Genomic DNA, 21591 nt, shown 5'->3' on the forward strand with positions numbered 1-21591 from the left:
CTCCCCCCAGACACCGGCCTCCGCCAGACACCCGGCCTCCCCTCAGACACCCGGCCTCCCCTCAGACACCCGGCCTCCCCGGGCGCAGTCAGGGCTGGTCAGGGTGGCAGCCTCCCAAGCCCGCGGCCAGCTGTGCCCTGGCCCTGGGCCCCGCCCCTCCTCTCCCTCCTCTCCCTCCAACTCCTCTCCTGGTCCTCCCATCTCACACACTGCCACTTCCTCTGTGAAAACACACACACACACACACACACAGACACACACACCCCTGCCGGCCGCGGGCTCAGGGGTTCAGCGGGACCTCTGAACCAGGAGGTCACGGTTTGATTCCCGGTCAGGGCACAGGCCCGGGTTACCGCCTCCATCCCCAGTGTGGGGCGTGCAGGAGGCAGCCGATCAGTGATTCTCTCATCATTGGTGTTTCTCTCTCTCTCCCTCTTCCTTCCTCTCTGACATCAATAAAAATATGTTTTTAAAAAACATTCCTAGCCTAAACCGGTGTGGCTCAGTGGATAGAGCATCGGCCTGCGGACTGAAAGGTCCAGGGTTCGATTCCGGTCAAGGGCATGTACCTTGTTGCAGGAACATCCCCAGTGCGGGGTGTGCAGGAGGCAGCTGAACGATGTGTCTCTCTTGTCGATGTTTCTGACAATCTCTCTCCCTTCCTCTCTGTAAAAAATCAATAAAATATATATTTTTAAAAACATTCCTGACCCATCTGCTCCCACTCCACCCCCTTGTTCCCTGACGACGTGAGGCCCCTGGCTCCGGCTCCGGCTCCCCCTTTCACGGCCTGGACCGCGCCCGGAGGATCTTGCCCCGCGGGGTCCATGGGGTGAGCCAGTGGGAGTCCCTGGACTCCGTCCCTGTGGCCCAGCAACACCCACTGTCACCCACGTGCCAGCCCCGTGCTGCGCAGCCCCCGCACAGCCAGTCCTCGCCGGCCTGTCTCACAGCCGGGCAGAGGTCAGGCCTCCTCCTCCTGGCAGGCCCGTCCTCCCCCCACCCTCCCCATGGAGACTGTGCGTGCGTGTGCGGCTCAGGCCTGTCCCCGCCAGTCCCGGCCTGGGGGCCGGAGGGCTCGGGAACCCGGCTTCCCTGTTGGTCCCTGCATGGGTGACGCTGGTGAAGAGGATTGTCCAGGTTCCACGGGTGCGATTCTGCGCGCCATCACCTGCACATGCCCTGGTGCCACCACCCGAAGCCCGTCCCCTGCCCTCAGCACGGATGCGACCCCCTCTGCCATCCTCCGACCCTTCCTTCTGGGACCTCCCCCCTCCTGGTGTCTGTGTCACAAACAGGAAAAACTAACGGTCTTCGGTTCCCCTCCCCCCCACCCGCCAGGTCTGGTCTGGTCCGTGGTCCCAACCCAGGAAGTGAGCACTCCCTTCTGTGCCCCTTTTCTGTCTCCACGTCCCCTCAGCCAGCGACCTGTCCCCGTGACCCTTACACGTGTCCAGCCCCCACGTCCCTGCCACAAGCCCCTGACACGCTCCTGGTTCCTCTGCCCCACCCCCCCACCGGGGCTGCGGCTGTGCCCAGGCCTGCCCACCCCGCGCCCGCACAGCCGGTGGTCCCGTGTCGCCCTCTGGTGGCCCAGGAGCAGCAGTGGCCAGAGAGGACTCGTGTCTCCGAGCACCACGGTCCTCTCCTCTGCCTGCCCTGCTCGGTGTGTTCACATCCCTCTCGTCCAGCGGGTCAGGACTCCAGTCCTGAGATCAATGTCTGGTCAGTGAGACAAACCAAAAGCACCCTCCACTCCCACATTTCTGAGGCGGTTATTGCTCCTCTTGGTCCATGAGAAGAGCCAGAGAGAGTCCCTTGAAGCCGGCTCCTGTGTCCACACAGTGAGTCCCGCTTCCTCTGAACTTCCCTTACTCCCGGCACCTGCCCCTGCCTGACCCCAGCCTGACCCCAGGGCGACCCATGCTGAGGTCAGCCGTTGCTGAGAAGGCGGTCCTGGGGGCGGTAGAGACCATGATGTGGGAAGCAGGGTGCTCGCTGCTGCTGGGCCGTCTTTTCTCCTTGGACCTCACGGCGACAGGTCTAGGCAATAAGTGAGCACGCATGCATGCACACACAGAGATACACGCACAAACACGCATGCACATGCATGTGCACATACACATGATGTCACATGTCTAGAAGTCAGGAGTCCTATGTCTCATTGCCAGGCCGCAGGGGATGTGGACGTGGTTGTGCCAGATTGTGTCCAATGCTCCGTTTGTGCCCGTTCACAGTGGCGCTCTTCTCTCTCAGAGAAAACAATCCCCACGTGTGGGCGACCTGCTGCGCGGCCGCTGCTCCCGTGCTGAGGGGGTGATTGGCTCCTGCTGGACTGCGGGCTCGGGGGGCGGGATGAGCCCAGCGGCTGTGCACACGCACCTTCTGCTCTCCGTCCTCCGGACGGAGCCAGCGCGTCTGGAACCCAGTCTGTTCCTCTGGGGGTGCTATAGGCCCGGGGGCCCCGGCAATGGGGTCCGGTGGGGTTCCGGCTCTCCCTGCGCCGTCCACGGAGTCAGTCCCAGCTCAGCTCTGCAGGTGTGAGCGACAAACAGGATGGACAGGGCGGCAGAAGCAGGTTTACTGTGGTGAGCATCGGCCTCTGCAGCAGGAGGTCACAGTTCGATTCCAGTCGGGGCACAGGCCCGGGTTGTGGGCTCCATCCCCAGTGGGGGGCGTGCAGGAGGCAGCCGACCCATGATCCTCTCTCCTCCCTCCCTCTCCCTTCCGCTCTGAAAATAAAACGAAATAAAAAATTACATTATAAAATACACAGTCACACGGGAGAACCTTAGTTTCTGTCTTCCCTGAGCGTGGCGAAGCTGGGACCACGCTGGCTCCATGCCTTCGGGTCCTGTGCGGCAGCTATTTCCCAGGGACAGACGGGACCCTGACAGACGCCTTGGTGATGGCAGAGCCCCCGCCCAGCGATGGCTGAGCTGGGTGACCAGGTGAGCCACAGGATCCTTAAAGGGGAGGGGTCCCCCACCCCACACACCCCACTGCTGCTGTCAGAGGGAGCGGGCGGGGCTGGCTGGGAGCCCCTCTGGAGGGACAAAGGCTGCAGACGCCTTGATCTGAGCCGGGGGAGAAACTCCGTTATCTGAAGCCTCTCAATGTGTGGCCATTTACAGAGTAACGTGAAGCCAATGCACCGAATTAGCAGGAACCAAGACGCTGAAATTATTTCTCATTAAAAAAATCCGTTAGAGGGAAGACGTTGTCAGAGGGAAGATCCCAAACCTTCTCACACGTGTGACCGTTTCTTTGGCAAAATATGAGAGGGTCTCATCTCCTGCTGCTTTCATGGCGGCAGAGGGTCCATTTTTAAAATATTTTTAGATATATTTTTTACAGAGCGGAAGGGAGAGTGATAGAAACATCGATGAGAGAGAATCATCCACCAGCTGCCTCTTGCTCGCCCCCTACTGGGGATGTGCCCGCAACCCAGGTACATGTCCTTGGCTGGAATCGAACCCGGCACCTTTCAGTCCGCAGGCCGATGCTTTATCCACTGAGCCGCACCGGTTTTGCCCCGCAGGAGAGGGCCTTGGCCTCTGGGGACAGCGGGTCTGCAGAGGGGTCAGCGGTCCTGGCTTCTCTGGGTGCGCCCCCCCCCCAGACACCCAGCCTCCCTCCCTCCCGCCCCTCCCCCCTCTCCCAGCAGAGGGGGTGCTGGGGGGGCAGGTGCTGCTGGCCGGCCTGGGGATCCCAGAGGGGGAGGGGAGGGGAGAAGGGGAGGGGAAGGCTGGGAGCCGCCGGAGAGTGCGGGACAGGGAGAGGGAGGGGTGGCGGGGACGCGGGGTCCCCCGAGGGGGGTGCAGGGGCCGCGAGGGGGGGCGGGGGACCGGCAGCGGGGCGGGCGGGGAGGCTCGGAGCCGGCCCTCGCGCACCCCTTGCGGCCCCCCGCCCCGCGGCGCTGACGTCAGAGCCGCCTGCGTCAATGGTGTGGGCGGTCCGCTCGGTTTTCTCAATGAGTCCCCCGCCCGGGGGTCCGTTATCCGCCCCATCACTCCCCCGCCCCCTCCCCTTCCCTCCCTGCACCCCGTCTGCAGACCCAGGCCCAGTGCACAGACAGGCGCCGGGAAAACCGGGATCTGCAGGCAAACAGCCCCACCCCACCCCACCCCCGGGAAGGGAGGGGCCGCCGCACACACACCATTGCCCCCCTGGGGCGGGGGGGGGGGCAGGTCAGGAGCTCCCCCCCCCCCCCCCCCCCCCCCCCCGCTTTTTGCGGGTGTTGTTGACAGACACAGAGCAGAGCCACAGCGAATGCAAATCACGGCAAATGCGTCAGCAGGACGCAGTCTGGGCGCAGGGACCTGCTGCTCCTGCATTGGGGGTGGGGGGGCAGGCAGATCTCATAAGACAAACAGCCGCTCCACCCGCTGCCCCAGCCACAGTCCCCAGCCCGGCTGCTCTTGCAGGGGAGACCAGCTCAGCCCCAGGGTCTCCCCGGAGAGCCCCTCCCACTCAGGAGCCCCCACCCTGGACCCCCAGGCACTCAGTCTGCGCCCCACGCGGAAACACAGGCTCCGCAGGCTGCCACCTGCCCTGCCCCGGGTCCTCCCTCCGGACCCTGCAGGGCCCCCTTCAGTAAAGTGGGCGCGGAGCCCGCAGCCTGGGGAGGAGTGGCTCTTGGTGAAGCCAGAGTCATCTGAGCTCCCCTTCCCCGCCTGTGGCCCCCAGGCCTCCAGCTCCTCTCAAGGTCACCAGTGGCAGGAGCCAGCAGCTGCGCCCGGTCCACGCCTTTCCAGGCCGGAGGCTGGTGCTCCCGCTGCCGGTTACAGCAGCAGGTCACCCAGCCGCACCGCGGGGCCAGCGGCTGAGCGTCCACCTGGGAAGCAGGAGGTCAAGGTTCGATTCCCAGTCAGGCCACATACCCAGATTGTGGGCTCGATCCCTAGAGGCAGCTGACCCATGATTCTCTCTCATCATTAATGTTTCCCTCCCTCTCCTTTCCTCTCTGAAATCAATAAAAGTGTTTTTTTTTTAAATAGAAACAACACTGCTGGTGGGAATGCAGACTGGTGCAGCCTCTGTGGAGAACAGTATGGTGTTTCCTCAAAAAATTAAAGATGGAACTCCCATTTGACCCAGTGATCCCACTTCTAGGAATACATCCCAAGAAATCAGAAACACCAATCAGAAAGGATATACGTATGCACCCCTATGTTCATAGCAGCACCATTCACCGTAGCTAAGATTTGGAAACAGCCTAAGTGCCCATCAGCAGATGAGTATTCTACACAACAGAATACTACACTGTTGTGAAAAAAGAAACTCTTACCATTTGCAACAGCATGGATGGACCTGGAGAGCATTGTGCTAAGTGAAATCAGCCAGGCAGAGAAAGATGAATATCACATGATCTCACTCATTTATCCTATATAATAAAAGCCTAATATGCTGTGAAGGAAAAGAGCCACATGCTAACCTGACAAGCTCAGGGGAGGCCTGTGTGGCAGTCTTGCAAACTCAGAGACCTAAAATAACCACAAAGGATGGTTTGAAAATTAAATATGTAACTACAAACAGGTTATAGTGGGTAGTCATGTCCTAGACCGATATTCTCCCTGACAAAGATCAACTTAGATCTTCTTTCCTAAGCCCATTTGCCTTTTTTGCCTCTAAGATAACATATCTGTGAGATGTCTGGGTAACTTGTAACTTCCCTTTTTCCGGAGCCCCTGGGGCACAACCAGATGTGGTGGGCGCCAGGACAGATGCCTCAAATTCCTTCGTTATCATGTTAATTGTTCCTGCACTCACCTGAGTACCAGTCCATCATTTTACTTTTTATCCAATCGCAGGGGTTTCCCTGCTTTGCTTTCTCCCGCCTCCTTACTCCATCACCAATGGATTTCATGTAACCCACCCATGTCCCTCCTCTGATGGCAATGTATAAATACAGGTGTAACCCGCCATTCTTCGGAGCATTATCTCAATCCATTGAGGTTCTGCTTCCAAGCATATGTCGACAGTTTGGCTCAAATAAACTCACAAAAATTCTTTACAGGTTTCAATGGTGTTTTTTGTTTTTTGTTTTTTTTCGTTAACAATGCTAAGTATCCAACCATTCGACCCTTCAACCAGTTGCTATGACTCACACTGGCCACCAGGGGGCCGATGCTCCAACTGGCAGGTTAGCTTACTCCTGGGGTCTGGCTGATTGGGCCTGGGTGAGGTGGGCCAGATGTGCCCTGGAGCCCTTCAGTGATCCCTCCCTGGCCCCTGATTGGCCCCAACCGGACTGGGTGAGGCAGGCTGGGCATGTCCTGGAGCCCTCCCTCAGTCCCTCCTGGGCACCGATCTGGCACTGATGGGGTCCCTCTGCTTGGACCCCTCGAGGGATGTCCTCCAGCCAGGCTGAGGGACCCCACCAGTGCACAAATCTGTGCACCGGGCCTCCAGTGATAATAAAAAACAAACTGATGAACAACAATATATCTAAAGACAAAGAAGCACCAAACAGACTGTCCAACTTCAGCGGGAAGGCAGGGGAGGGGTGGGGCTGGGGGTACGTGGTCAACCAAGGGACTTGTATGCATGCATATGAGCATCACCAATGGACACAGACACTAGGGGGGTGAGGGCATGTGTGGCGGGGGGGGGCGGGGGGTGGTCAATGGGGGGGAAAGGAGACATATGCATTCCTATTTGCAATACTTTGAACAATAATTAAAAATAAGGAAAGGAAAGAAAAGGTTCGATACCCCAGGCTGGGCACCAGTTGTGAGTGTCCCCCACACATGGCCAGTGCGGTTCAGGGCTCAGGGTTCGGGCTCTGGAGGAGGCCGCACGCAAATGAAAGACTAGAAAATATTAACTTGGAAATACTGGGGGCCAGGCGGGAGCCCAACTCAAGGGGAGGGACTCCACCATACTCTGGTCTTGCCGTCCCTTTTATTAAGACTATGGGATCCACCCACAGCCTTTAGGCAGACAATCCCAATAATGGCCAATCAGCAAGGATTTACCTACGACTGAAAGGTGGAGGTGGCTTCAGCTGCCATTGTCTCCACCAGTCAGGGCGTGGTTGGCTCTGACCTTTCAGAGCTTCAAGGCTGACCAGCCTTCAGGGTTCCTTGTCCACACCTCTGTGCTAGTGAGGACAATGGTTGTGTCCAACAAAAAAGTATGAGCTATTCAAGAAAACTGGGGGAAATAAGATGATAAAATAAATAGAAAACAGCAGCAGGTGTCCCTGAGCTGGAAACCCAGGTCTGCACGTCAAGGAAGATGGCCTCTCCTCTTTCCCCCCCAATTTACCCGCCCCCCGAGTTCTCACTGCAGAGAACTGACGGTAGAACAAGGGTTCTGCCTGTGCGTGAACTTGGTTCAAGGTGTTAATGAGTCAGCTATGGCCAGTGCGGGAGGCCATGGTCAACGCCCTAATCCCCACATTCCTTCCTGCAGATGGAGATGAGAACTCTGGAGCCAGGGAGGCGGGGAGGCAAAGAGAGAGCCTGAAAAGCCGATTCCTCACACTGGGGTGTGCCTCGCTGGGACCCACAGATGCCAGTGAGACCCCTTTTCTAAAAAGTGGGCCCAGCAGCCTAGGGAGCAGAAGGGGCAAAGGTCAGCGTGAGGACACTGCCTCCCTCCTGGCTACGCTCCTATCCACCGGGCTGCCAGCGGCTCAGCAAACAGGCCGGTCCCTCAGCACAGACCCTGGTTCACACTGGAGGGACTTCCGGGAAGATCCCCTTTGGGGCAGCCTGCGTATCATGTACCATAAGTCACACTTGGTCTTACTGCAGAACGGTGTTTTATACAAAATGAGAGAGGCAGACGCCAGGAAACTGGCTCACGTTTCCATCCAAAGGGAAGGAAGGACCCATTTTGCAAATACGAAGGAGGCAGATGTGAGGGTGTCTGCGGGGAACTGGGAGCAGGCCTGCTCTGAGGGGAGGAACGGGGTCAGTAAGGGCAGAGGGCTGGGTCCTGCCCAGTCACCAACCACGGATGGTGGAGGCACCTGCCAGCCCTGGCCCCGCCCCTGTGGCTCCCCAGCCTGCAGAGGCCCCAGCGGTGCCCTGCAGGAGGGGACACACCTGTCCTTGAAGGAGGCTGGAGGCCTGCACCTGGCGGCAGCGGCAGCCGGGCCGGGCGGAGACAGAGGGAGGCACTCTGGTGCTGGCTGAGCCACCACGGGCTCTGAGGACGTGTGCCTGTAGCAGGGCTCCCGGAGAGGGGAATCCCAGGACAGTGCACGCCCTGAGACGGCAACGGTGCCAGCTCCCTCCCTTCCCTTCAAGAGGACTGCACTGTGTGTGCTCGTGTGCATGTGTGTACATGTGTGTATGTGCCTGTGTGTGCCCGCATTAGGGTTAGAGTTAGGGTCAGGGCTAGGATTAATATTAGGATTAGAGTTAGGGCTAGGGTTAGAGCTAGGGTTAGGCTTAAAGTTAGGGTTAGGTTTAAAGTCAGGACTAGGGTTAGGGCTAGGATTAGGGTTAGGATTAGAGTTAGGGCTAGGGTTAGTGTTGGCGTTAGGGTTAGGGTTAGTATTAGGGCTAGTGTTAGAGTCAGGACTAGGGTTAAGACTAGGGTTAGGGTTAGAATTAGAGTTAGGGTTAGGGTTAGGGTTAGTATTAGGGCTAGGGTTAGGGTTAGGGTTAGGGTTAGGGCTAGGGTTAGAGTCAGGACTAGGGTTAAGACTAGGGTTAGGGTTAGGATTAGGGTTAGGATTAGTGCTAGGGTTCCACAGACACTCTGATCCATACAAGGGTTAGGAGCCCAGAGAACATGTGCTGCCTGCAATTGCTCACACACGTGTATCCCTTAAGTTTCATATCCCACTCATCTTCCTGTCTATCACCGAGTGAGGAGGGGCTCAGCGAGGAGGGGTTTGACAATGGGGAGCCCCCCTCTGTGCCAACATCCACCAGCCGCTGTAGGAATAGACATGTGGTCTGGCTGCATGAGCTAGGCGCGGGTGGGGGGGGGGGGGTGTAGCGAAGGAAGCTTTATGGGATTTCAGTTTTAGGTGCTTTTCCATGTGCGCAGTCGCTCAGGAGGGCTGGACCTCACTGTGCAGGAATTCGTGCACCGGGTCTCCAGTCAATTATAAAACGTGAATAATGGTGTCATCCCCCAGGAAGACGGAGGGAGACTCCGCAGGTGGAAATGCCCAGAAATGGCAGCATGGTGCAGACCCTCCATTTTCCTTCGGTTTAGAATCTGTCAGCGATCACAGCAGGAGCGGAGAGGCTGTGTATCCCTCAGCCTGGAGAACCGAAATGTGGAACACAGGTAACAGGGATTCTCGCGGAGAAGATGAGTTTTAAGAGATGGTGGCTTAAAGTGAAAGTAATAAAAACTTATTCTGGGGTTTATAACGGGCGAGAAGGTAAAACGCAGCTGCACAGAAGAGAAAAAGGATAAGGAGCAGGAGACCATCGCTGGCTTCTTCGGGACCAGAATATGTACAAGTGTCTCACGTTCTGTGAAGGGGACCTGATCCATTTTTAAGATCCGTGGCCGACCCCAGAGCAGCCACGCAGGCACAACGAGGAATGCAGCTGACAAGCCAGTAACATTGAATTAGTAACACACAGCCAGCCCAAGGAAAACGGGAAAAGAGCAGAATAGACAACAGACAGAAAAACCAAAACCAGCAACAAGATAATAGGTTTAAGCCCAGGCGCAGTGATGACGCAGCGCGGTCTCACCGGGGCTTTCTGCCAAGGCCAGAGAGTGACCACGTTACGCTCGGCGTGCAGCCTCCTCTCCGGCCGCCGTGAGCCCGAATCCGTGGCTGTGGCCATGACCCAGCAACGTCTACTTGCAGACCAGATGCTGGTGGGGGCCTAGGGGCCTTAGTGTGCTGACTTCTGGTCTAAACAGTCCAGTTTAAAGGCAAACGTACATCTATAGAAAGGCACTGAGATGCTGATAGTAAAATACCGAAAAACAAATGACCAGAAGGCCAGCCCCAAAACGCGGAAGCAGCAAGATGAACGTGAGGCAAAGTCAGGTGATCATCATTCTCGGGGGAGGATTAGCCCCAAAAAAGTTAACGGCAAGCTCTGAGGAATGAATGTGCCACCGAGGGCCCTTATGGGAGGTGTCCACACGTAACGACGTGTTCTTCCCGCGGGCTGAGGACCAGAGCGGGACACGCTCTCTCGCTGGGGAAACGGCAGAAGCGGAATCTGAACACCAGGAAGCAGCGGCTCGCAGGGCCGGGAGGGAGGGAGCGTGTGGGCGGCCTTGTGGCTGCTGCCAGCCCGGCCTGCCAGCTGACGTCAGAGCCGCCCCCACATCGGCGCCAGCTGGGCCGCCAACTGTGCCCGGGGCTGGGGCTGCCCTGGACGGCTCGGCGTGGCCGCGGAGGGCTGGGCTCGGCACGCAGGCTGCCCGCAGGGCGGCAGAGCCCCGCGGACGCGGTTCCTGCGGCCACGGAGGTTCGTGTGGACTCATCTCTGTCGGTTACATAATGAGAAACGCCCACAACGCTAAGTCGGAGTTGAATTTCGTGGTGAGATCAGGGAGTCAGAACTCGGACCCCAAATCACTCGTAAGCTCCTTTTTTACGGCCACGGGTGTGACCGCTCCTGGAACGGCTCTGCCGGTCACGCTGCCGGCACCCTGAGGCTCCCCTGTGAGCGGAGAGGCTTGCCCGCCGAGGACACGCCGGGCCCCCTGGGTTCCTGGGTGGCTGGTCTCACGGCCGGGCCAGGCTCCTTGCCCTCAGGCCCCGAGGGACCGAGGGACGCAGGAGAAAGGGTCCCGTCTGTTTCACTCCGAAGGAAACCGCTCGGCTGTGGGCACTGAAATATCAGTGTGAGAGAAACGCACAGATCGGGTGCCTCCCTTATGAGCCCCACGAGAGCCCGGGCAGGGAGGAGCCTGCCACGAGGTCCGTGCCCTTTGCCGGAATCGAACCCTTTGGTCCGCAGGCCAAGACCCATCCACTGAGCCAAACTGGGCTGGATGTTAATTTTTAAATATGTCTGGACCCATTCTTTTATTATTACTAGAGGCCCCTTCACAAGATTCGTGCACAGAAGGGAGTTCCTCAGCCCGGCCTGCACCCTCTCCAATCTGGGGCCCCTTGGGGGATGTCTGACCACTCGTTTAGGCCCGATCCACAGCAGTCAGACATCCCTCTTGCAATCCAGGACTGTTGGCTCCTAATTGCTCGCCTGCCTGCCGGCCTGACCGCCCCTGACGCCGGTGCCTTGGCCCCCAGTCTGGCCTCCCTCTGCAGGAGGCGACCTGTGGATCAGGGAAGGCACCACCCCCAATACCCCACTGCTGCTGCCACTGCCGGCCCTCGCCTCGGCCCTCGCAGCCTGTGGCTCCGTCTGGAAGGACGTCCGGAAGACATCCACTCTAATTAGCATATTACCCTTCTATTAGCATATATTGATATATAAACTGATTGATTTATAAACTGGATGCATACAGCAAAAGGAAAGTCACAACCACAACCAGGCAAGAGAGAGGCTGAACAACCCACAGCGGTGGGTGGCAGCTGGAGCCCAGGTGTGGGATGTGCGTGGAGCCCGTCCCAGGACAGCTGTGGGGGTGCACTCCTGTGGTGACGACCCCAGTGATGGCCGAGTCCTGTCCATGGTCCTGCTCTCAGAACCCCCAGCTCGGTCATTCTCACACCTACCCTCTGAGCCCCGTTTACCCCGGCCTGGGGGAAACTCCAGTCTGCAGCGCTAGTGCCAGAACGTGCCGCGTGGCAACAACCCCTCAGTGTCTGCGGGACCAGTGAGGACTGAGCACGCGGGCCAGCCGAGGGTGGATGAAGGGGAGGTTTTACACCGGGGAGCTGGCTGGTGTTGTGCTGCCATCGTGTGGCCGTTTGGAGTATCGCAGCCGAACAGCACGTTTTGACAAGTCACGGTGTCCTGCGGGTCCTTCTTGTTCCCCCTTGGCGGGTGGGACGAAGTCTGAAGCTCACAGGCCTCCTTCTCCCTCCCTCCTTCCCTGTCCCTCCGTTCACACCCCTCAGAGCTGGCCTCCCCGGGGTCCATGCGCGGCCTCTGCTGTTCTCACCGGTAAGTCCGTTACCCGTGTGCTATGACCCACAGCTGCTGCTTCTCTGCAGGAAGCGTCGGAGCCGTGATGGGAGGCACTGGGTCTGCAGGCTGCTCGGGGGGGTGCGGCCCCCAGCCCGTGAGCACGTCTCTCTCCACTTGTTTGTCCCGTAGTTTTCTGTTGGGTTGGATCCAGCAATCGGGTTGATGCCCCTCCCCCAGGAACTGACTTCTCGGGCCATTTCCCTAAGGACAGTCCCTCCGCGGAGACCACCTTCCACTGCGAGGACCACATCCCAGCCTCTCCCCTCCGTCTGCACCAAGAATCCCGCCAGAGTCTTCTTAGAGCCGCCGGCTCCCTCTCGGGGCGCTGGAGCCACCGGGCTCAGCCACCCGGTGCGGACGATCGAATAAACCCATGGTTCCGCCGGGACCGGTGTGGCTCAGTGGATAGAGCGTCAGCCTGCAGACTGAAGGGTCCCAGGTTCAATTCTGGTCAAGGGCATGTACCTTGGTTTCGGGCACATCCCCAGTAGGGGGTGTGCAAGAGGCAACTGATCGATGATTCTCTCATCGATGTTTCTGACTCTCTATCCCTTACTCTTCCTCTCTGTAAAAAATCAATAAAATATTTAAAAAAAAAACAAAAAAAAACTTAAAAGTAAATAAATAAAATAAACCCGTGGTCCTGCACCCTCTGGCCTCCTGCGTGCCTCCCTCGGCGCCCTCACATTTCCGTGTCCAGAGCGCCCTCCTGGGTACGTTTGTCTTTCTGGTGCAGCTGTACGGGGATTGCTCCTCATTTCCTTAGTCCATCGTTCGCACTGTTTCTGTGGATCAGTTCTGTGTCCTGCTGTCTTACTGAGCATATTGGTTAGCTCTAACTGTTTTCAATGGATTCCTTAGCCCAGTGGTCAGCAAACTCATTAGTCAGCAGAGCCAAATATCAACAGGACAACGACTGAAATTACCTGTGAGAGCCACATTTTTTAAACTTAAACTTCTTCTAACTCCACTTCTTCAACATAGACTCGCCCAGGCCGTGGTATTTTGTGGAAGAGCCACACTCAAAGGGCCAAAGAGCCGCATGTGGCTCCCGAGCCGCAGTTTGCCGACCATGGCCTTAGGGTTTTCTATATTCAAAGGACAAAAGTGGGCCTACAGTTGCTGGTCTGGAAGCTAACACAGTGATGAATGAGCAGTAACCCCAGGACCATCTGTCTCACCTCCTCACCACGGAGCCCATGTGGTCCCGCCCTGGGACACTGTCCCCTCAGACAGGGACAGTCTCCCTTTCCCATATGGAGGCATTTCACTTCCTCTTTTAAATTTAATTTCTATTAAAAATGCAATTTTTATTCATTTCAGAGAGGAGGGGAGAGGGAAAGATAAAAACATCACTGATGAGAGAGAGTCACTGAGGGGCTGCCTCCCGCACATCCCCCCTCGGGGTGGAGCCCAGAACCCAGGCCTGTGCCCCCACCGGGAATCAAACCGGGACCCCGTCAACACCCAACCACGGAGCCAGGCCGGCCCGGCTGTTCTTTTCCTTTTGGCCTAATTTCTCTGGCTGGGACTTCCCGTGCATGAAAGTGGTGAGCCTGTCCCTGACCTTGGAGGGAAAGCTTCTCGCTCTTCCTGCCGAGTGGGGTGTTAGCGATGGGCTGGTCCTAAGGCCCTGACCGTGGTGAGTACAGGCCTTCCAGCCCCACGTGCTGGGAGTCTGTGTCCTGGGTGCACGCTGGGTTCCTTCTCACGCTTTCTCTGCTCCTGATGAGAGTATGATATGTTACGTGTGCGTCGCGCTGGCTGAGCACCCCTGGGATAAGTCACACTGGGTCTCTGTGCTATTTCTGAAACATTTCTGTATGTGTGAGATTACTGCCCGATAAAAGGTTTAAAGTACTGTATACTGTTCGGGAATAAGTATGTATGCTGTCAAAACATAGCCGTTCCCATGGAAACGAGCACCGAAGTCCAGGGAGTGGCTGCCCCCAGCGAGAATACGTTAGGGAGGTGTAGGGAGCTGTGGCTTCATCGACGCTCGCAGGATTGTTCTCTACAAGCTGCACGCTGGACAGCGAGGGTGTCACTGCATTAGTCTTTGAAGCTTTGCATGTGTGTTTTTATAGCAAAGTATTCAAGGAAAGTACACATTAAAAAGTCAACACAAAACTTATTGCAACCAACGTTATGAATCTGTGACTGTCCAGAGCCCCCCACCCCCACACCCCTACACCCCCGCCCCACCCCTCAATGGGTCCCAGGTTCGAGCTCTTGGCGTTGTTTGTAAGCCACCGCCCAGGGCCACTGCTGGAAGCGTCCAGAGGGAAACCTTTCTCCCGAGGTGCCCTCTGGTCCAGGGGGGGGTGGGAGGGGGCAATGGAAGGGAGAGAGGGGAACCCTTCGGAGGCATTTGTCCGGTGCCCCCAGTTGACCTGGGTTCACAGAGGTGCGCCATCTGCCCGCTGGGGGGGGGGGGGCGGTCTCTGAACCCCACACGGTGCAGACATCTGTGTTGGCATCGATGACCCGCAGCTTCAACGGCAAACAGTAGCCAGCGCCCAGCAACCACACAGCCCCCCAAACGTGGCCAGCCCTCCGATCCCCATGGAGACCGTCTTCGGGGGACGCAGACAGACCTTCTCAGCCGACCCCCACCCCCGGTCGCAGGGAGGACAGCGAAGACGGCTATGGCCCGGCCCTCGCCCCTCGCCAGGTGGCTCCTGTCCATCCCCGGCTGCAGCCCCAGGACCCCACGGGATGCTGGGAGCCACAGCCCTGAGACAGGAGCGGCCAGGAAAACGGGGCGCTCCGTCCACAGGTGGGGACACAGCCGTGCAGACCCACAGCCGTCCTGGGCTCCGTGCCTCCCCCAGTGCCTCTGGCCAGCACGGGCACCCCAGACAGCCCATGTGGCTCCCGGCCTTCCCGCCTGATTCTGCTCTTCACCCTCCACCCCACCCTCCGACCCCCGGCCCCCTCCCTCTCCCCTGGGAAGACACAAGGCCAGAGGACGGTGTGAAAACCAGCACCTGCCCTTCACGCTGAGTCACATAAGCCTTCTCCACGTCCAGCCCCCGCCTCTCCTGGCCTCTCCTGGCTGGGGCGGGGAGACCAACGTGAAGGGCCGTGTCTGCCCTGGGGCGCCCCCTTCCCCTCCTGCTCAGACCCGAGCCCTGGCCCCGCCGCTGAGCAGCGGGAGGCGGGTGTGGGGCGCTGCCCTGCGGGCGCAGAGGGACTGAGCCGTGTCGCAGCTGCAGGACGGGGTGCATGGCACACGGCCAGGCGGGGAGGTGGGGGGGAGGCAGGAGGCAGAGTGGCCGGGAGGGAGGGGTACCCCTCAGTGCAGAGTCCCCCTCCAACTGCCGCTCCTCGTGGACAACGGGGAGAAGCAGCACCTGACAGACTGTGGTAACGGTTAAAACTGTGTGTATGTGTGTGTGTGTGTGCGTGTGTGGGTGTGTGTGTGCTACACATGGAAACGTGCATGTGTATGTGTATGCTACACGGACATGTGCGCACATATATAAATGTGTACATGTATAGTTGTATCTGGATATGTGCGTGCTGTATTAATATGTATGTGTGTTAATGTGTATATGTGTGCTGTGTGAATATATGTACATGTACAAACATACACGTGTGCACGCACCTGGATATGTGTGTGTGCTGTGTGTGTATATTGTGTGGCCATGTGTTTCTATGCTATATGAGTGTGTGTGTGCATGTATGTAAATGTAGCCCTGTGAATATATTCTGTATGAATGTGCATGTATGTATATGACCATTGCATATATAGGTATATGTCCATTGCATACAGAGTGGCTGTTACATGACTATTTCCATGTCCCCGGCCCCAGTTGGGCCAGGCCTCCCGTGGCCCATCCCATCCCCCTCTCCCGGCAGGAGGCCTCCTAGCCGGACCCTTCCTCCCAGAGCCCCGCCCCCGCCTGCCCCGCCCTGAGGGACCCCGTCCTGAGGGGGCGCTGCAGCCCAGCCGGCACCCAGTCTTTGGACAAGCGGTGTGCCCACTGAAGCTAGAACCACTCACCCGCCGGCCCCGTAGGTCACCACAGCCACCCCACTCACCCCGCTTCCTCACCCGGACCTCAGCCTCCTGCCTCGTGCACAGCCCCATCTGACGCCGCTGCCCCGCGCCCTCAGGCACCTGACACTCCCTTTTCACCTGAGCTTGCGCCATCTCACGTTGCGTACGGACACATGACGAGTGTCCGTGTGGAGTCACACGGTCAGAGGAGCTGTGGCTTGTGTCCTGTGGGGCCATCACACCACACAGCGAGGGCCCTGACACACCATGGCGTCCAGACGCTCCCCCCCCGCTCTCCTCTGGCTTCCCACACCGGCTCTGCATCTGTATGCCAGATAACTGTATGCACGGAATAACACGCCATAAATAATATCACATCGTGTGCTGTTGTCTGCCTTCCGTTAGGCGCACAGGTGCTTTAAGACTATGGGACGTTGGAACGTAGCAGCGGTTGGCTCTGTTGTGACTCGGGGACGTTCCCTGTGTATGTGGACACCGAAGCTGCATCTCCGCCGGCTGCCGGCGTGGCTGTCCCCGGCGTGGCCATGGCTGTCCCCAGGTGGGGATCACAGAGGACGTCTCTGAACCTTCCTGGGCCAGTGAGCTGGGGAGGGGGGGTGTCCCTGCATGGCTCCCGCGGGGATTTATGGGGGGGGGGGTCGTGGTCCCTGCATGGCTCCCGCAGGGATTTACGGGGGGCATGGTCCCTGCATGGCTCCCGCGGGGATTTATGGGGGGGAGGTCGAGGTCCCTGCATGGCTCCCGCAGGGATTTACAGGGGGCATGGTCCCTGCATGGCTCCCGCAGGGATTTACGGGGGGCATGGTCCCTGCATGGCTCCCGCAGGGATTTACGGGGGGCATGGTCCCTGCATGGCTCCCGCAGGGATTTACGGGGGGAGGTCGTGGTCCCTGCATGGCTCCCGTGGGGATTTATGGGGGGGAGGTCGTGGTCCCTGCATGGCTCCCGCAGGGATTTATAGGGGGCATGGTCCCTGCATGGCTCCCGCAGGGATTTACAGGGGGGCATGGTCCCTGCATGGCTCCCGCAGGGATTTATAGGGGGCATGGTCCCTGCATGGCTCCTGCAGGGATTTATAGGGGGGTGTCCCTGCGTGGGCTCCCGCGGGGATTTATGGGGGGGAGGTCGAGGTCCCTGCATGGCTCCCGCAGGGATTTACGGGTTGGGGGGCGGCATTTGAGGACCTGTCCGAGGCCCGGGAACAAACAAGGGCCTTCGGTTATGCCAGAGGTTTTCACACCTGAGCCCACGGAGACCCAGGCAGCAATGAGCTTCCCTCCGCACCCCGACTCGCTCATCTCCCGTTCTCTGCGTCTCCACCTCCTCCTGCTGTGGATCCCAATCACGGCTCTCCTTTTGCCGGGAGAAGCCAGGCACGAGGGGGAGCGAGGGCAGACAAGGAGCCGCTGTCAGCCCACCCCGCACCCCGCACCCCGCGCCCCGCACCCCTGGCCTCGCTGTTTGCCCAGGAGCCTGGGCCGCCTGTTTACCTCCGACGGCCGGCATCTGAGCACACAGGGCTGTTTGCCTCACGGGGAGGGAATGTTCCCGCCGTCCGAACCGCAATCACCGGAGTCATCCATCACCGCCTCCGACACCCGTCCACCCCGCCCGCCGTCCCCGCCAAGATGCCGGAGACGTAATTAAACAAACAAAAACTCCACCCTCAGGAGCTCTCGCTCACCAGGTTTTTTCTCTAAAAATCCCATCAGCACCCTCATCTGGGGCAAAGTACTCGCACCTGCGCCCAGGCCCGCCCCGCCGTCCGAGAGCCCGGCAGAGCGAGGGCACAACTCCGAAACACGGGACACGAGGGGCCGGCGAGGGGAGAGCTAGTCCTGATACGGAAGGTGATTCTGGCCCAAACAGGGAGCACAGCAGTAACCATGAACCAGGGGCCCCAGGCGCACACTCACCCCGGGCGCGATCAGACGGGAAGCGAGGCAGGGACCCCGGCGTGAGGACCGGTCATGGCGCTCCGACATTTCCTGGGGCTTTACCCGTGGCAGCAGGCGCATCTTCAAAACCAGACACTGGAGCATGGGCGAGGAACACGACGAAACCTTTGATTTCTGGGACTATTTGATCTACAGTCTACACATTGCAACGAATCGTTAATATGAGCCTTAACTGGTGTGGCTCAGTGGATGGAGCATCGGCCTGCGGACTGAAGGGTCCCAGGTTCGATTCCGGTCAAGGGCATGTGCCTTGGTTGTGGGCACATCCCCAGGGGGGTGTGCAGGAGGCAGCTGGTCGATGCTTCTGACTCTCCATCCCTCTCCCTCCCTGTGAAAATCAATAAGGTATATTAGATAAAAAGTAGTCTGTGAGGAGTGGCACAGCGCGGGCTCTCCCAGCGGACCCTTCCTGCCTCAGAACCGCTCGGCCGGTCGGTTCTTGGGAAGAGGCCGAGCGAGGCTGTTTCTAGTTCTGAGGAACCTGTGGGTCGTTGCTTTCAAGTAACAATGTCAAACCCCCAGAGCCAGCCTGGTCCACCGGGCGCTGTTCTCCGGGCTGTGCCGAAGGCGGCTCCTCCCGGTTCACCCTGAAGGGGAAGCCGAGCTGGGAACGGGCCCTGGGAGGCAGGTGTAGCCGTAGTCAGGGAGTCAGCCTTCAGGCCGCGGCCTGGGACCCGGGTCCGGATAAACCTTGGAAACTGCGGGCCCTTCACAGCCTGTGCCCCTGCCCTGAGCACACACCCCTGCTCCTGCCCGCCCTCCCTCAGCCTCCCTCCCTCAGTCACTCCGCCAGGAATGTCCCTCCTGATGAGAAAACTCTCCTGGAGGTGAGGAATGGCCGTCATTTCTCACACCCGCCCTCTAAGTGCAGAGCACACAGAGCGCCTGGGAGGAGGTGTGTCCGCAGCTGGAGGGCGATCATCGGCCCCCCTCATCCCCATGTGGTGGCTCAGAGAAAGCCCGGGGTCCCCATGCCTGGGGTCCCACATGCCCGGGGTCTCCCATGCCCGGGGTTTCCCATACCCGGGATCCCCATGCCTGGGGTCCCACATGCCCGGGGTCCCCATTCCCGGGGTCCCCATGCCCGGGGTCCCCCATGGCCCCCCTCATCCCCAAGTGTGGTGGCTCAGAGAAAGCTCAGGGTCCCCCATGCCCGGGGTCTCCCATGCCCAGGGTCCCCCATGCCCGGGGTCCCCATGCCCGGGGTGCAGGCTGGATCCCCAGTAGGGGGCGTGCAGGAGGCAGCCGATGGACGTTACGCTCTCACACAGATATTTTTCGCTCTCCATCCCCCTCCCCTCTCTCTGAGAATCAGTAAACTCTTCTTTAAAAAGGGAGAGGACTGTTAATAATACAAGGCTCCGGCAGTGAGACAGGAAACACTGGCACGCGGTCAGGAAACAGATCCATGGAGCAGAATGGAAAGTAGCCACCCAGAGGGAGCAGGTGTGTGTCTGTAATAAACGTCACACACGCCCCGGGGGAAGCGCAGACATACGTGTATGGCGGTGAGCCCTCGCACGGTGGAAAAACACATTTAGCACTGGAGGAGGGCCTCCCTCTGTCCTTGGAAGATGCGTGCGGCTGAGCGGGAACACGTGGTGGCCTCTGGGCGTGGGAGGGGCGGGTCCCCGAGGGGGCTCCCTGGGATTTACGGGGGGTGGGGGGGCATTTGGGGGTCTTGTCGGAGGCCCCGGAACAAAACAGGACCTTTCAGTTACGCCCGGAGGTTTCTACACCTGAGCCCACGGAGACCAGGCAGCAGTAAGCCTTTCCTTCCAGTGGAAGAACAATGGGGGGGCGGGGCGGGGGGCCCCCAAACCTCCCCGGCAGGCTGTGTCAGGAACGCGCAGTGTGGGGGGCCTGGCCAGTCTGCTCACGCCCGGACCAGAGGCCACCTCTCCCCGCTCGGCGCCTCCCGCTCGGCCCGCGCTGGGAGGCTCTATTCGGGCTGCTGCCTTCTAACAGGCCTGCCTCCCACGTCACTGAGTGTCTGTGATTGTGGCGTCTCCCCTTCCTGTTTCCAAAACATCCTACCCGGTGTGGCTCAGTGGGTAGAGCATCAGCCTGCAGACTGAGGGTCCCAGGTTCGATTCCGCTCAGGGGCATGTATTATACCTTGGTTGCGGGCACGGCCCCGGTGGGGAGAGTGCAGGAGGCAGCTGGTTGATGATTCTCTCTCATCGATGTTTCTAGCTCTCTGTCCCTCTCCCTTCCTCTCTGTGAAAAGTCAGTTACGTGCATTTAAAAGGAGAAGCAGCAGCACGCCCTGGAGCTCAGGCTCTGCAAACCGGAAACCGGAGCGACGGCTCCAGAGGGAGCGGGCGGAGGAGGAACCCGCTCTCCCGTCCCACGGCCAGCGAGGGGCAGATGCTCAGACCCAGGCCCTTGGCACAAACCGCACGCCCTCGGCCCGGTCCAGCTGCCGGGCCCCACGGCGGGACCCGAAACCCCGTCCCGTTGGCTGAAATGTGAATTCCGTGAACAATGGGCTCCATAGGAACGCGGCCCGTCAGGCCCCGGCCATCTTCTGTGTGAAACGGTCTCGGTCTCCCACACAGAGTGTGGGTCCCCCCCATTCCGAAGGCCCAGGCAGGGGTGGCACTGGGGGGCCCCCGGAACACGAAATTCTGGCCCAGCCTCCACAGCGGCCGGTGACGGGGACCCGGGCTCAGCGAGGGGTCCCAGAGCCATGGTCTCGGGGTGCCCCACCCCATCCACTCCTCCCCTGAGGGGCCTCGCCCCCAGCCACCCTCCCGCGGCTGAAGCCACCCAATCTCCTCGGGCAGCGGCTCCCGAACATGCCCACGGCCACACCTGCTGGCCTGGCCACGCTGCCCCGAAGGGCACTCAGACCCGGCCAACGTGGCAGGCCGCACCAGCAGCGTGCCCGCCGGGGGCAGGAGCACAGCTACCAAAGCCCAGGGTGCTCGCCTCCACCCCGGGGACCTCCGTGGGCCCAGGACCCGCGTCCGGACATGGCAGGTGCGGGTGGCGGCAGTGACAGGCACCTCCTGCTGCTCCGGGAAGTTCCCACAGCCCTGGTCACCGGGATACCCCAGGGGCCCCACACCCCAGGGGCCCCCATACTTTCAGAGCCCCACAGCCCAGGGCCTACACACCCACAGTGGGTCTTTTAGGCACCGACTGTGTCCACTCCCTGGTACGCTGGCCTGGGCCGCCCCCGTACACCCTCCCCTGTCCGCCTCCCCCGTCCGTCCCCCTGTCCGCCTCCTCCATCCGCCTCCTCGCAGACGGACACAGCAGACGAAGGCATGTCTGTGGGACCAGTCTCTGCTGCCAGCTGCCACCCCGGCCCCGTCTCCCCGTACCCCGGCCAGTGCTTCCCCTGAGGGAAGGGAAGGGGCGGACACCAGCGGCGTGCGGAGCCTTTATTGTGCAGAGAGGCTTTCTGCTGATTGTCGTCAGCTGCGGGGTCAGGACCAAGGGGAAACAGCTGCGGGTTTGACAGACAAGCGATGGCTGCCAGGCTCCCCACCACCCCGGCAGACAGGCAGGCGGGCGGCTGGCGTCCTCCGTGCCCCAGGCCCGGCAGGCGGGC

The 21591-nt window shown here is 59.8% G+C and overlaps 1 protein-coding gene across 1 annotated transcript in view; it reads left to right on the top strand.

Moving 5' to 3' along the window:
* Window positions 1-21382, top strand: part of FRMD1 (FERM domain containing 1) — a 31780-nt gene extending 10398 nt beyond the window's left edge. The window contains exon 13 of the mRNA XM_036425543.2: window positions 21284-21382. Coding sequence (XP_036281436.1) covers window positions 21284-21382 — 99 coding nt within the window. The remainder of the gene's footprint in view (window positions 1-21283) is intronic.
* Window positions 21383-21591: the final 209 nt, after the last annotated feature.

The sequence above is a fragment of the Pipistrellus kuhlii genome, unplaced genomic scaffold (assembly GCF_014108245.1).
Source record: "Pipistrellus kuhlii isolate mPipKuh1 unplaced genomic scaffold, mPipKuh1.p scaffold_m20_p_82, whole genome shotgun sequence".
Lineage (NCBI taxonomy): Eukaryota > Metazoa > Chordata > Mammalia > Chiroptera > Vespertilionidae > Pipistrellus > Pipistrellus kuhlii.